This window comes from Nicotiana tomentosiformis, chromosome 5 (genome assembly GCF_000390325.3).
Source record: "Nicotiana tomentosiformis chromosome 5, ASM39032v3, whole genome shotgun sequence".
NCBI lineage: Eukaryota > Viridiplantae > Streptophyta > Magnoliopsida > Solanales > Solanaceae > Nicotiana > Nicotiana tomentosiformis.
In genome coordinates, this window is record NC_090816.1 from 464,551 (window position 1) to 478,806 (window position 14,256).

Consider the following 14,256-nt stretch of genomic DNA (forward strand, 5'->3'; position numbering starts at 1 on the left):
TTCTTTTCTTTTCTTTTTGAGAATAATGATGATGTTTGACTAACTTGCATGCATTTTGATTATTTTGTAGGAATCTATTATTTTCTATCGGACAACATGTACATAGTGACATTGTCCACGAAGCATTAAACAAATATAGGAAGAAATTTGTTTGTTTTGCTGAAATTTCAAGCGTAGTCTCCCAAGAAATAGTAGGAGAACCACCATCTTATTTGTTTTGGTCTTTTTCTTCAAATAATACCTATGGTAAAAAATAAGCTCTAACTAAGGGTACAGTTTATACAGTCATGAACTTCAAAAGGAAAAAGGATGTGCCATATTTCCATACCTTATAAGTTAGATATTTGTCTTAAATTGCTATTTGCGTTTGAGTTTATTAGAAAGTTAAATACGTTGCTCCTATATTATCGAAAGTTCATGACCTGATGGCCAAATTGTGTAATGTGTAGATTTATATAACGATCAAATTTAACCTACATTTCATGACATGCTATCTTACACAAATTGTTTACCCGAAAAATCGGATATGGTTAAATTTATAAGTAGTTCTAAGGATATGTGATATATCTTAACATAAATCGTACGTAAAAGTGGAAATGTTTAGATTCTTGGCTATAAACGGGAGATAAATTATTGTTATTGAATAAGAAGAGTGAGTATGCTGAGTAAAACAAGCTCAAGAGATTTATTCTTCAATAAGAGAAGTAGTCTTTTCTTACGGTGTGTGCCTTCCCTATGCTTACAAGGATTTCCCCCTTTATAGTAGAGGGATCTTACTTTATTTAAAATTAAAAATATATATATTGGAGAACCCATGATGAATTGTCTCTTCCTCGATTCCCGCTAAGATTCTCTCCCCTAGTGCGGTTGCAACGGCTTTTGTCTGCGAGCTCGATACTGGCTCGAGCTCGGGATTGGGTCGAGCCCTCGGCCTTGGTTCGAGATCGACATTCGGGATGAGTGTCAATCGGTTTGTGCGACACTGACATCCTTCACGTTGCTTTGTGGTTCGATTTGGTCATGGGCTCGATAATGATACCGAGTCGATTCATCGATCGTTCTTGGAGCTCGAAGCTTGTTTGTACTATCTTCGGAATTCGTCTCGAAGTCTCACTTCGGTCGCTTACCATTCGAACTCGATCAAACATACGAAGGCCGAAATCTATTTCGACCGTATACAGATAGTTCCCTCGTTTCTTAGGAAGAATATGGTGAGAAGCGATATGATTTTCAAGCTGACGTTTTCATTGGGCTCGATCACGACGTATGTGATAGTTGTCCCGTCGATTTGGTCTTTCAAGGTATTTAATGCATGTCAGACGGTGGTCGGCCACCGCTAATACTGAACCGCCACGGTATAAACCTATAAATAACCCTTCCATTTATCATTTACCACTTTACCTCTTCAATCTCCCAATTTTTCTTACTCTTTCTGCCTCTATTTCGCCGCTTGTAGAGCCACCTTCATCAGCGTTTGGCACCATCAATCTTTCATCTTCCTTTGCTTTTCTTTCTCTTATATCAATGGCAAAAACTTCAAAAATCGTACCCTAGAAGGAGAAAACTTCCTCTTCATGGTCGTCCAGCGACAAGGCGTCGGTGGAGCTGCCTCCCCACGAGTATGTTCCTGGCCCGTGTACTCTAAAGATCGATTTTAAGGTTAAAAATCCTTCGTCGGTTCCGGGTCAATGTGAGCATGTGTCGATGTACATGTGCTCTATAACAGAGGGCCATCTCGAAGTTGTGAGGAAAGACTGCAACTGGGGTCCCGAGGTTGTGTTGCAAATTCTCTCTCCCGAAGAGAGCGTCATCACTCATGTGGAGGGCTTTTTAAGTGTTTATACTTACCTCTTCACGTTGGGTCCCGTCGACCCAATGATCATTGATTTTTGTAAAAGATATCAGGTTACCCTCGGTCAAATTCATCATTCTCTATGGCGCATAGTAACCTTACTTCGCTTCTTCTCCAACAAGGCCCGGGGGCTGGATTTCACCCTAAATCACCTCATACGATTGTATCGGCCTCAAATCTTTCGAGGACTAATCAGGCTCCATCATCGGGCAACGAAAGCTTTAATGTCGAGCATCGACGAAGACAAGGATCGGGTTTGGATGGGCCGTTATATTCGGGTGAGGACCCGTGACCTTATCCCGGAAAATAAGATGGCATTCCCCGAGTAATGGAATTTCGACCGTAAGTGATTTTCGTAAGGCGTTGCATTTCGTATCTTTCTCTAATTCTATCTGATATCTCCTTCCGATATGCAACTGCCCCTTGGATGCCACAAGCGGTACCCGACCTCGAGGATTGGGTTTGGAAGTTAGCCTCGACTTCCTCTTATGCCGAACGCGCTTGGCGTGATTTGGCAAAGGATAGGTGGGAGGCCAAGAATCACGGTAAGGGTCACTTCTCATGTTTTTCGAAACTTTTTTTATGCTCCATTCGTTATTGACTTCCTTTTATGCACGCGTAACCAAGGATGCCGTTTTGAGGCCTTCGAGTGGTGAGGAAGGAACCAAGTCCTCGGTCCCGAAACTAGGGAAAGATAAAAAGCGAAAAGTTGTCTCTCAGTCAGAGGACCTCAAGCCCAAAACTCGAAGGGTGGGTAGGAAGGCAATCTCTCTTCCGATGGACTCGGTCCAACGACTGAGAGAAGAAGAAGAAGAAGAAGAAGAAGAAGAAGAAGAAAATGCTTTGGCTTTGGTGGTCCGATCCGCGAAAGCTATCGAGGTCGCCAGACCTTCGGAGCCGATGACGGCTACACCGGTCGAGTTTGGTTCTGATACACCGAGTCTCGATCAGAGCGTCCCGAGCGATTCGCTCGGCACTATGATAGTGGGTCATTCGCCTTCTCTTCCGACCTTTTCTGAGGAGGCATTAAAGGAAGCTCAAGAATTGAAGACCCCGATATAGATGGAGACTCTAGTGTAGGGGATCCTTTTCGGGATTGCTTTACTGGAGTCGGTGACGCCTTCGATATTAGTAATGCTTCTTTTCTCCTAGAAGAGGCCCAACGTTTTATTTCTCGGGTAATGATTTTACTGTGCTTGGTTTCTTCGTTCTTTTTTAAACCTGACTTGTGTTTTTTCCCTTTTGTGTAGGCCATTAGCAAGTTTCGAGCCGACCTCATTCAGTGTGAGGTCGAGCTTCAAAAGGTCTCGGGGGAGAGAGATGCTATGCGGCCTTTTTACAGCCAAAAGGACGAGGTTATAAGGAACCTCCAAGCAGATTTGGCTAAGGCTCGTAAAGAAGAGGCCGAACTATATAAGCAGGTGAGCCTCGTTCTGTTAGAGTATGGGTTGGACCCAACTGTGGAAGCTAACCCTTCGTTATCTCAGTTGCAGCAAAAGGTTGAAAAGATCGGGTTGCTTCTGGGAGAAGTCAATCAAATCGAGGCCGAATGTGATCGGTGGAAGGAGACTATCGACTGCTTGGCTGCAGAAAAAGAAACTATCTTGGCCAAATTATCATCGGCCGATGTTCAGCTTCGAAGCGTCAAGCAAAAAGGTTCGGCGCAGGCTAAGATGATCGAGGAGCTTGAAACAAGGCTTATTGAGGCCAAGGCGGAGATTGAGTCATCGAAAGTCATGGCGGACAAGTCTGTTGTTGTGTATCAAGCCGATGTCGAGGATGCTCTAATGGAGGCAAGGGCAGCGGATACTGTCGACACTCGAGCACATTGGGTTGCCGAACTTGCTAAGTGTCAATCTCGGAGGGAGACCCTCAAGGAGATACACGCTCGAGGTTTCGATCTTGCTGAAGAGATAAAAAGGGCCAAAGAACTCAAAGTTGATGCTGAAGCCTTGGCTTCTGATGGCGACGACGACGATGTTGATGATAGTAGCAAGAGCGGGTCCGATAGCGGGGGGGGAGCCCGGTGGAGAAGAGACCGCTCTTGATGATAACCCATAAGCTTAGCCCTTAGCTTCTATGTTGTTTTTATTCATGTAAACAATCTTTTTATATTTATACTAATATCATTTTCTTTTACTGACTTGCTTCTGCTTTCTTACCTTGTGAAGATTTCAGTTATGCCTTGCGAATGTTTTCATAAGGATTTAGGCGATCTCATCGAATTTCGGCCTTCGTAGCCTTTATGGCCGAGTGAGTGTTTGCTCGAACTCGAAATAAAAGTAGCCCACAGGCTTAGTAGTCGAGTGAACGTTTCGAAATCGAAGTAAAGTAGCATGTAGGTGTAATGGTCGAGTGGGTGCTTGTTCGAACTCGAAGTAAGATAACCCTTAGGCTTTAATAATTGAGTGAGTGATTGTTTCGAACTCGAACTCAAAGTATCTTAGCCCGTAGGCCTTTTATGACCGAGTGAGCGATTGCTCGAACTCGAAGTAAGATAGCCCTTAGGCTTTAATAGTTGAGTGAGTGATCGTTTCGAACTCGAACTCAAAGTGTCTTAGCCCGTAGGATTTTTATGACCGAGTGAGCGATTGCTTGAACTCGAAGTAAGATAGCCCTTAGGCTTTAATAATTGAGTGAGCGATTTTTTCGAACTTGAACTCAATGTATCTTAGCCCGTAGGCTTTTTTATAAGTGAGTGATTCCTCGAACTCGAAGTAAGATATCCCTTAGACTTTAACAATTGAGTGAGTGATTGTTTCGAACTTGAACTCAAAATATCTTAGCCCGTAGGCTTTTTATCACCGAGTGAGCGATTGCTCGAACTCGAAGTAAGATAGCCCTTAGGCTTTCATAATTGAGTGAGTGATCGTTTCGAACTCGAACTCAAAGTATCTTAGCTTGTAGGCTTTTTATGACCGAGTGAGCGATTGCTCGAACTCGAAGTAAGATAGCCCTTAGGCTTTCATAATTGAGTGAGTGATCGTTTCGAACTCGAACTCAAGGTATCTTAGCCCGTAGGCTTTTTATGACTGCTTGTATCAAAAATTCTCTTGATGGTGGTTGGCCTTTAGGCCTTTTTGAATCATGAAGCAGTAAGATCTTTTCAAGTGTGAGATATCTGAAAAATAAACAAGAAGTTCTCCTTTATAAGTCATTATACATGTGTTTGTATCTTGTGCTAGAGTTCTAGCAAAACTACGTGGGCATGATTCGTTTTGACCATTTGGCCCTTACACTTTTCTCTATCGAAACCCTGTTCGACATGAATTTGATATGAAACAACTTTCTTGTGCCGAACTTGATTTATTCGATTGGTAGCCCCCCAGTATTCGAGGTTGATTACGAAGGAGCCTCGGATACTATTGATTTATCCTCGGGTAGCACATAGTTTTTGCCTCGTTAAAAACCTTGCCGGAAAAACCCATTTGGGATAAAAGCCAAACTAAGGGGAAAAAGAGTACAACGCGTGCTTTGAAACCAGAGGTCTTGATGTTTTTTGTCGAATTCCTACAATTAGTTAGTGTCGAATATACGTATATAGAAGATAGAGAAGAGAAAATCATACCTTAACAATAATATGGTTTGAGAAGCGATATGTTCTAATTGTTTGGTAATGGTTTTCCATCCACTGATCTAAGTTTGTAAGACCCATTCCTGACTGTATCGATGACTTGATAGGGTCCTTCCCAATTTGGGCCGAGCTTCCTTTCATTAGGATCTTGAATGTTGACGGTGACCTTCCTTAGGACCAAGTACCCGGTCTTGAAATGGTGGAGGTTGGTTCTTTTGTTGTAATACCTTTCGATTCATTATTTTTGTGCAGCCATTCGAACCAGTGCCATTTCTCATTTTTCATCTAATAAATCGAGGCTAGTATTCATTGCCTCGTAGTTCGATTCTTCCGATGTATGTCGGAACCTTGTGATTAGTTCCCCGACTTCGATCGGAATTAAAGCTTCAGAGCCATACACTAAGGAAAATGGAGTCGCTCTTGTACTGGATTTAGATGTTGTCCGATATGCCCAAAGAACTTACTTTTTCGAACGCCTGTGCTTCAACCCATTTAGAGAAATAGTCAGTCATAAACAAAATGAATTTAGCTTTACCTGGGGCCGATGGTATAGGGCCGACGATATCTATTCCTCATTTCATGAATGGCCATGGAGAAATGACTGAATGAAACTGCCCTCCGGGTTGATGGATCATTGGTGCAAACCTTTGACATTTATCGCATTTACGAACGAACTCCTTAGTGTCCTTTTCCATGTTATCCCGGTAGTATCTTGCTCTGATGATTTTGCGAATTAGTGGTTCGATGGCGGAGTGGTTTCCACAGGTGCCCTCATGGACCTCTCGTAAAACATAATCAGTGTCCCCTGGTCCCAAGCATACTGCCAGTGGTCCGTCGAACGTCCTTCTGTACAATGTTCCATCTTCAACCAACGTGAACCGAGCAGCCTTGGTTCATAGAACCCTCGATTCAATAGAGTTCGATGGGAGTTTTCCGTTCTTTAAGTATTCAATATACTTATTCTTCCAATCCCAGGTTAAACTCGTGGAATTTATCTCGGCATTCCCTCCCTCGATTATAGATCTCAAAAGTTGAACGACTGTCCCCGAGTCAATTTTATCTTCTTCGACCGACAACCTCAAATTTACTAGTGCGTCGACCTCACTATTTTATTCTCGAGGCACATGTTGTAGGGTCCATTCTTTGAAACAGTGTAGAGTTACCTGTAGTTTGTCCAAATACCTCTACATCCTATCTTCTCGAAATTCGAAAGTTTTGTTCACTTGGTTCACCACTAGCAAAGAGTCACATTTGGCTTCAATGACTTTTGCTCCCAAGCTCTTAGCTATCTTAAGACCTGCAATCATGGCCTCATACTCGGCCTCATTGTTAGTTAATCTAGTAGTTTTGATGGATTGCCTAATAATGCCACATGTGGGAGGTTTTAATATGATGCCAAGCCCGGATCCCTTCACATTTGAAGCACCATCTGTGTAGAGGGTCCAAACCCCCCGACGATGTACCTGATTTTAACAAGATTTCCTTTTCAACTTCGGGTACGAGGGCTGGTGTGAAATCGGCCACGAAGTCTGCTAAAATTTGGGACTTGATGGTCGTTCGAGGCTGATATTCAATATCTTACCCACTGAGTTCGACGGCCCATTTGGCCAGTCGGCCCGATAGTTCAGGCTTGTGCAAAATGTTTCGAAGTGGGAAAGTTGTTAGAATGCCTACGGGGTGACATTGAAAGTATGGTCTTAACTTTCTAGAGGCGCTTATCAATGCAAGCGCCAATTTCTCTAAGTGTGGGTATCTAGTCTCTGCCTCTCCTAAGGTCCGACTTACATAATAAACAGGAAACTGCGTACCTTGCTCTTCTTGAACTAGGACACCACTTACCGCGATTTCCGATACCGCTAAGTATAGGTAAAGCTTCTCTTCTGTCTTTGGAGTGTGAAGTAATGGTGGGCTCGATAGGTAGCGCTTCAGTTGTTCTAGTGCCTGTTGGCATTCTGGGGTCCAGGTGAAATCGCTCTTCTTTTTTAGTAGAGAGAAGAATTTGTGGCTTCAATCTGACGACCTTGAAATGAATCGGCCTAAGGCAGCTATCCGTCCGGTTAGCCTTTGCACTGCTTTCACACTATCCACGACAGTGATGGCTTTGATTTTGTCGGGGTTGATCTCGATCCCCCGATCCGACACCATGTACTCGAGGAACTTGCCCCATCCAACCCCGAAAGCATATTTCTCGTGGTTGAGCTTCATGTTATATTTCCTTAAAATTTTGAACGTTTCGTGCAAATGAGTCAAATGGTCCTCTGTGCGCAGGGACTTAACTAGCATGTCATCAATGTAAACTTCCATCGATTTATCTATTTGTTCTTCGAACATTTTATTCACTAGGCGTTGGTACGTAGCCCCTGCGTTTTTTAGCCCGAATGGCATTACATTATAGCAATAGGTTCTATACTTAGTGACAAATGAAGTTTTTTGTTGGTCCTCTAGGTTCATGCTAATTTGATTGTACCCAGAATAGGCATCGAGAAAAGTAAGGATCTCGTGGTCGGTTGTGGCATCCATCAAGCGATCGATACTAGGCAGTGGAAAAGAGTCTTTGGGGGCATGCTTTGTTTAGATCTTTATAATATACACACATTCTAAGTTTTTTCCTTTTTTTTGGGACTACAACCACATTGGCTAACCATTCGGGATATTTTACTTCCCGAATTGACCCTATTTTGAGAAGTTTAGTTACCTCATCTCTTACAAATGCGTGTTTTACCTCGGATTGAGGTCTTCTTTTTTGCTTCACCGGTTTGAACCTATGGTCCAAACTCAGCTGGTGCGTTGTTATCGATGGTGGGATCCTTGTCATGTCTGAATGGGACCAAGCAAAATAATTTATGTTATCAATAAGAAATTGAATAAGTTGTTTCCTGAGTTCGGGGGTCAACCACGTTCCGAGGTATACCTTTCTCTCGGGCAGACGTTCGATTAATATAACCTGCTCCAGTTCTTCGATCGTCGACTTGGTGGCGTTGGAGTCGTCAGGGACGATGAGAGCTCGAGGTGTCGGAAACTCTTCCTCGTCATCTTCTATTTCCTGCTTCACCGATTCGGTCGAGACTGGTTGCTGTGATTGCTATTTGGTTTCTCGCCTATCTTTTGTGCTCGACATTTCTGAGGCCGATAACGTTGGTATCAGTGTTATCTCATCGACCGCAAACATTTCCTTCGCAGCATGTTGCTCCCCGTATACTGTCTTCACGCCGTCCGACGTAGGGAATTTCATCACTTGGTGTAGAGTCAAAGGCACTGTCCTCAAGTTGTGGATCCATGGTCTTCCGAGTAGGGCATTGTACCTCATATCGCCTTCGATTTCGTGGAACTTGGTGTTTTGGATGGTTCCAACCACATTCACGGGGAGAATATTTCCCCTTTAGTTGTTTCACTGGCCATATTGAAGCCGTTTAAGATCCGAGCTACGGGCACGACTTGATTCTGTAAACCGAGCTTCTCCGCTACCCAAGATCGGATGATATTCGCAGAGCTACCTGGATCCACTAAGACACGCTTAACTTGAACTTTATTTAATAGGATAGAAATTACCAGAGCGTCATTATGAGGTTGAGAGATACCCTCAGTTTCTTCAATTCCGAATAATAAAGTGCCCTCGGGTACATAACCTCGAGTTTATTTTTCCCCTGTGGCCAGTATCTTGCCGTATTTAAGCACGGGTCCTTCTAGAGTATCGACCCCACCGATAATCATATGAATGTTATGCATAGGTTCCTCTTGTTTATCTTTTTTGCTAGCGTCCCTTTCTCTAAATTGATTCTTGGCTCGGTCACTAAGGAACTCTCGAAGGTGGCCCTCATTGAATAGACGGGCTACCTCTTTTCTTAATTATCTGCAATCCTCGGTCCTGTGGCCATGCGTACCATGATATTTGCACATCGAATTCGGGTTCCTTTGAGAAGGGTCGATTTTCATGGGGTCTGGGCCACCTAGTATCTTTGATTCTTCCGATCGCCGATACAATGCCCAATGCGTCGACGCTGAAATTGTACTCCGATAGCCGAGGTGCCTCTATAGGATCGGCATATTTATCAAAGCCACTCTTGCTCATAAGCCCCCGAGAATTTTGTCCTCGATCACTCCTTCGATAACGGCATTGCACGTCGAACCGTTGTTCATTCGATCTGCGGCGTACAGTTGATATCGGTCTCTGTTCGGCCTTTGCTCTCTGTCGATGTCCCTCTGGTTTTTAATAGCTGTCATATTCTGATGCACGGATCCGGAAAGAGCTCCCAACTGGTCGTCTTCGACCCTAATTTTCTACTGATATCGGTTGTGTACATCCGACAAAGTTATCGCTAGATACTCGGTTAAATTTTGCTTCAACCAACGTGATGCTATTGAACTTTGCTCGTTCAACCCTTGGGTGAAAGCTTGGATGGCCCAGTCGTCTGTGACCGGTGGCAATTCCATGCGTTCCATTTGAAATCGGGACACAAACTCCCTCAGCATTTCATTACCCCTTTGTTTTACTTTGAAGAGGTCTGATTTCCTCGTTGTAACCTTTATGGCACCAGCATGTGCCTTTACAAATGAATCTGCTAACATGGCAAAATAATCGATGAAATTTGGTGGCAGATTATGATACCAAATCATCGCTCCCTTCGAGAGGGTCTCTCCGAATTTTTTCAATAACACAGATTTGATCTCATCGTCTTCCAAATCGTTACCCTTGATGGCACACGTGTAAGAGGTGACGTGTTCGTTGGGATTGGTCGTACTGTTATATTTGGTAATTTCGGGCATACGGAATTTTTTGGGGATTGGTTTTAGGGCTGCACTCGAGGGAAAAGGTTTTTGTATGAATTTTTTCGAATCCGACCCTTTTACCATTGGTGGAGCTCCCGGGATCAGATCAACCTTGGAATTATATGTTTTTACTTTTTTATCATTGGCTTCGACTCGTTTTGTGAGTTCCTCGAGTAATTTAGTAATTTCGGGAGTAGTCCCCGATTCTTGCTCGTTTGACTTCATTATGGCTGGTTTCCGTTCTGTGGGTGATTTCTCGAAGCGGATTGGGCTCCGACCTACTTTGTACCTGAGTTTGGCTCTGCAGCTGAGTTATTGCTATTTGCTGGGCTTGTAACATCTCGAAAAATCATCCGTAAGCTAACTCCGATCTCCCCCACGTTATGGGTGTTTCGAGCTACAGATCACGTACCAACCTGAATGCTTTTTTCCGGTTCGGAACGTTGGTTCGCCTCAAGAGCCACTTGCGAATTGACGTCTAGCGGTACTTCGACTCGGATTTCAGGTACTTCGATTCGAGTTTCAGTGACATCGTTAAGTGGCCTTCCGGCCCTGGGTATCAAGTTGTTGGTTTCATCTTGAAGGCCGACTTCGTGGTCGATAGGTAAAGCCATCAATTGAGGGTTTGCCATTGCTGATTTGAAGTTGTAAACTGGTGTGTATTGCAGATTTGTATCAAACAACCACCGTTACCCTTAGCCCCACGGTGAGCACTAAACTTTTTACCCGAAAAATCAGATATAGTTAAATTTATAAGTAGTTCTAAGGATATGTGATATAGCTTAACATAAATCGTACGTAGAAATGGAAATGTTTAGATTCACTACAACATTATGCATTTATAGCTATAGATTTTTAGCTACAATTTTTAAAAAATATGGCTATTACCGAATATTAGCCACACAAATTATAATTTGGTAGCTATTCACAATTTCGTAAAAATTATTAGCTACAAAAGTTAAACTGACAAAGCTAATTTCTCATTTTTGTTATAGTGTCTAACTATCGTGGCAATAGCTGCCAAAATAGCTACAAATTTATTGCTACACTAAAGATTTGTAGCTAATTGTTAGTTTTTGCCACGTGTTTGAAGTTGTTATAGTAACAAAGTATCGTTTGCCACAATAATTTATGTCAATCAAAATCTTGCAGCTAACTGAACATTTTTGCTTCAATTTATAAAATCTGTGACAGCAATTAGCTCAATAGCTACAACTAACTTTAGTGACAAAATGATGTAGCCACGAATTTAAATAGCAACAATAAGTGGTGTAGCTAATTCTAAGCTTTAACTATGAATTTAAAATCACTGTAACAATTGTAACTTTTTAGCCATGATACACGTGTTTGAACATAATTTTATAGCTAAAAGAATGATGTTGCTTTAAAATGATATAACTACCAACTTTGAGACAAAAAAACTTTCGTAGCAAAGTATAAATTTTATTATGCACTTGCAGTAACTATAAAAATAGTACTAACATAACTAAAGTTTCATAGTTAGATGAATAATTGTAGCAATATTCATGTATATGTGCTTCCCGAAAGATTTCTACGTTTATCAAATCAATACAGAACTTGCTTCGATAGTCTATTGATCTAACAAAAAAAATATAAGTTTCTCATAGATTTGGTTGAAACTTGAAAAAAGAGTTTTTGAAGTTCCATTGAAAAATAATTTATGGAAGTTGAAGTTGTATTTGGACATGCATTTTACTTTAAAATAATATTAAAGTTTTGTAAGTGGAAAAAAGTTCCACACAAAAATTGGTCAAAACTAATTTTTGGAACTTTTCCTTCAATTCTTTTTTTCAAAAATTAATTAAATTTCATGAACAAACAATATTTTTAATTTCTTTTTGAAAAAAATTAATTATAATCTATTAAAATGGGAACCTAATATTTAGAATGAAAATAAAATTTTCTGGTGATGCAGAAGTAGAAAAAGAAAGGAAATCACAATAACCAATTGTGTTGACTATGAAGAAGAAAGAAGTGTAAGGACAAGAGAGTGCACTCCTTCTCATTTCTCACACGGAAAGTGTGCAGTTGTCGAATTATTTAGAGCATAAATAATGGTCGTATACGGTCGAATTAACTGAGCGACAGTTTGGTTGCAAGGGAACACTCTAGGTCAAATTTTCTCTCCTTTTTATCTCTATTCTCCTCCTCAATCCTATTAAAAGATTTTTCTAATAAGAGACTACATAGTATAGAAAATACTGTTGAATGATGTTATCTCTCCGCTTATTAAAAGCACTTTTCCTAATAATACTTCATAAATAGTGGCGTATCACAATAATTTCATCAACCTTGTAAGTTGTAACTGGATAATCCATCAACATACACCCTATAGAAAAGAACATTTGAACACTATTAAATACTAATTCATATTCAATCAAAATAATTCAGTATATTGCAGTAATTCATAAATTTAGTAAAATAATAAAGAATTAAACATCATCTCTCAAGCAAATAAGTAAAAGTTTTAACATTAACTGAGTATAAACAAACATGCATATAAGACTTCTAAATATTTAGAGTAACAAATCTTCATCATTAGTTTCAGGTTCTGATTCGATGTCTTCAATAATATCATCAGCTAAGGTAACATCAGTGCTGATAACACCAAGATCATTTCTTCTCCAATACATAAAGTCTTCATCTTCCTCAAATGTACATGATAAATCTTGAGCATCTTGTTGAAACGTTTCTTCATTGACAGTACCATCAGTTAAATAAGCCGAATGACCATTCAAAACAACTGACCAATTGGAATGAAGATTATCCTTGATATAAAAAAACTTGTTCTGCTTGAGATGCAAGCACAAATGGTTCATTTGTTGCTAACTTTCGGTTAGTATTGACACTAACGAAGTCATGCTTATCTATTTTTACTCCTTTTTCTATGTGATCAACACCCCACCAATCACATTTAAATAATACAATTCGTTTACCTTCGAAGTATTGAAGTTCAACTATTTCGGTTATAACATCATAGTAATTTGTATTTTGACCATTCGTTACTCCTCTTACTAAAACACCACTATTTTGCCTCACCCTATTACCTTCGAGTTGTTTAGTATGAAACCGAAAACCATTTATTTCATACCCCTTGAATCTTTTAATTCCATCAAAAGGACCTCTAGCCAAAGAATACAATCCGCAACTTACATGTGAATTTCCTTCTTTGCGTATTTGCAGGATCAGTACAAAAATAAATAATTAAATAATCTAATGATGCTAAAGCGGGATAGAGAAGATAACAAGAGGGATACTTTTGGCAAAGAACTTCCTAAAACTGGCGGATTTAGTAACAAATACAACACTTAATATTATAGGATAGTTTGGACTATGTAATGCAATGCCCATACAACTAAAGAAATGAGACTAGAGACAAGCCAACATTAACGAAAAATTGTCAATTTGATTCAGGTTATCATATAAAATAGTTAGGACTACAAAGATGGGAAGAACAATAAAATTCTTGCAGCAACACCCACCATACAACCATAAATACTCAAAAGATAAACTAAATTAAATTATAAGTATGACAAATTGAATAAAGAATACAGTGAAAATTTACTCGATGAAAAAACCAATCATCAAAGTTCATGTCACTATTACTCTGCTCGTACTCCCTGTTTAAAAATTAAAATAATAATTGAGAAAAAGCTAACAAAATCAAATTGCTATATACAATACCATAAGAAAGTATACCGTAAAAATGGTTGAACTTCTTCATAATTTCTCAAAACATAAAGATGAGCCTGTTTTCGCTCAAGCTCTTCAAGATTTCTAGATGTATCTCTTAACAAAGGGCCACCTTTTTGTTCAAATATTGACAATCCACAGTATGACTCAACATGATCATCTTCATCATTCTTTTCCACTCTATTATACCATTTCTCACTTCCATGTAAATATCTTGAACAAAATATTAGACTTTCTTCAACAATATACCCTTCTGCAATAGATCCTTTAGGTCGACTTCTATTGCGAACATAACATTTCAGTTTTCGCAAAAATCTACATAATATAACAATCAGTTAAACGCTTAGCA

At 40.3% G+C, this 14,256-nt stretch overlaps 1 protein-coding gene across 1 annotated transcript; it reads left to right on the forward strand.

The window, feature by feature from the left end:
• Window positions 1-2,629: 2,629 nt before the first annotated feature.
• LOC138891705 (uncharacterized) lies at window positions 2,630-4,055 on the forward strand. The gene is made up of 4 exons (XM_070175458.1): window positions 2,630-2,704; window positions 3,103-3,273; window positions 3,340-3,703; window positions 4,024-4,055. Exons 1-4 carry the CDS (start codon window positions 2,630-2,632, stop codon window positions 4,053-4,055), a joined length of 642 nt encoding a protein of 213 aa, XP_070031559.1.
• Window positions 4,056-14,256: the final 10,201 nt, after the last annotated feature.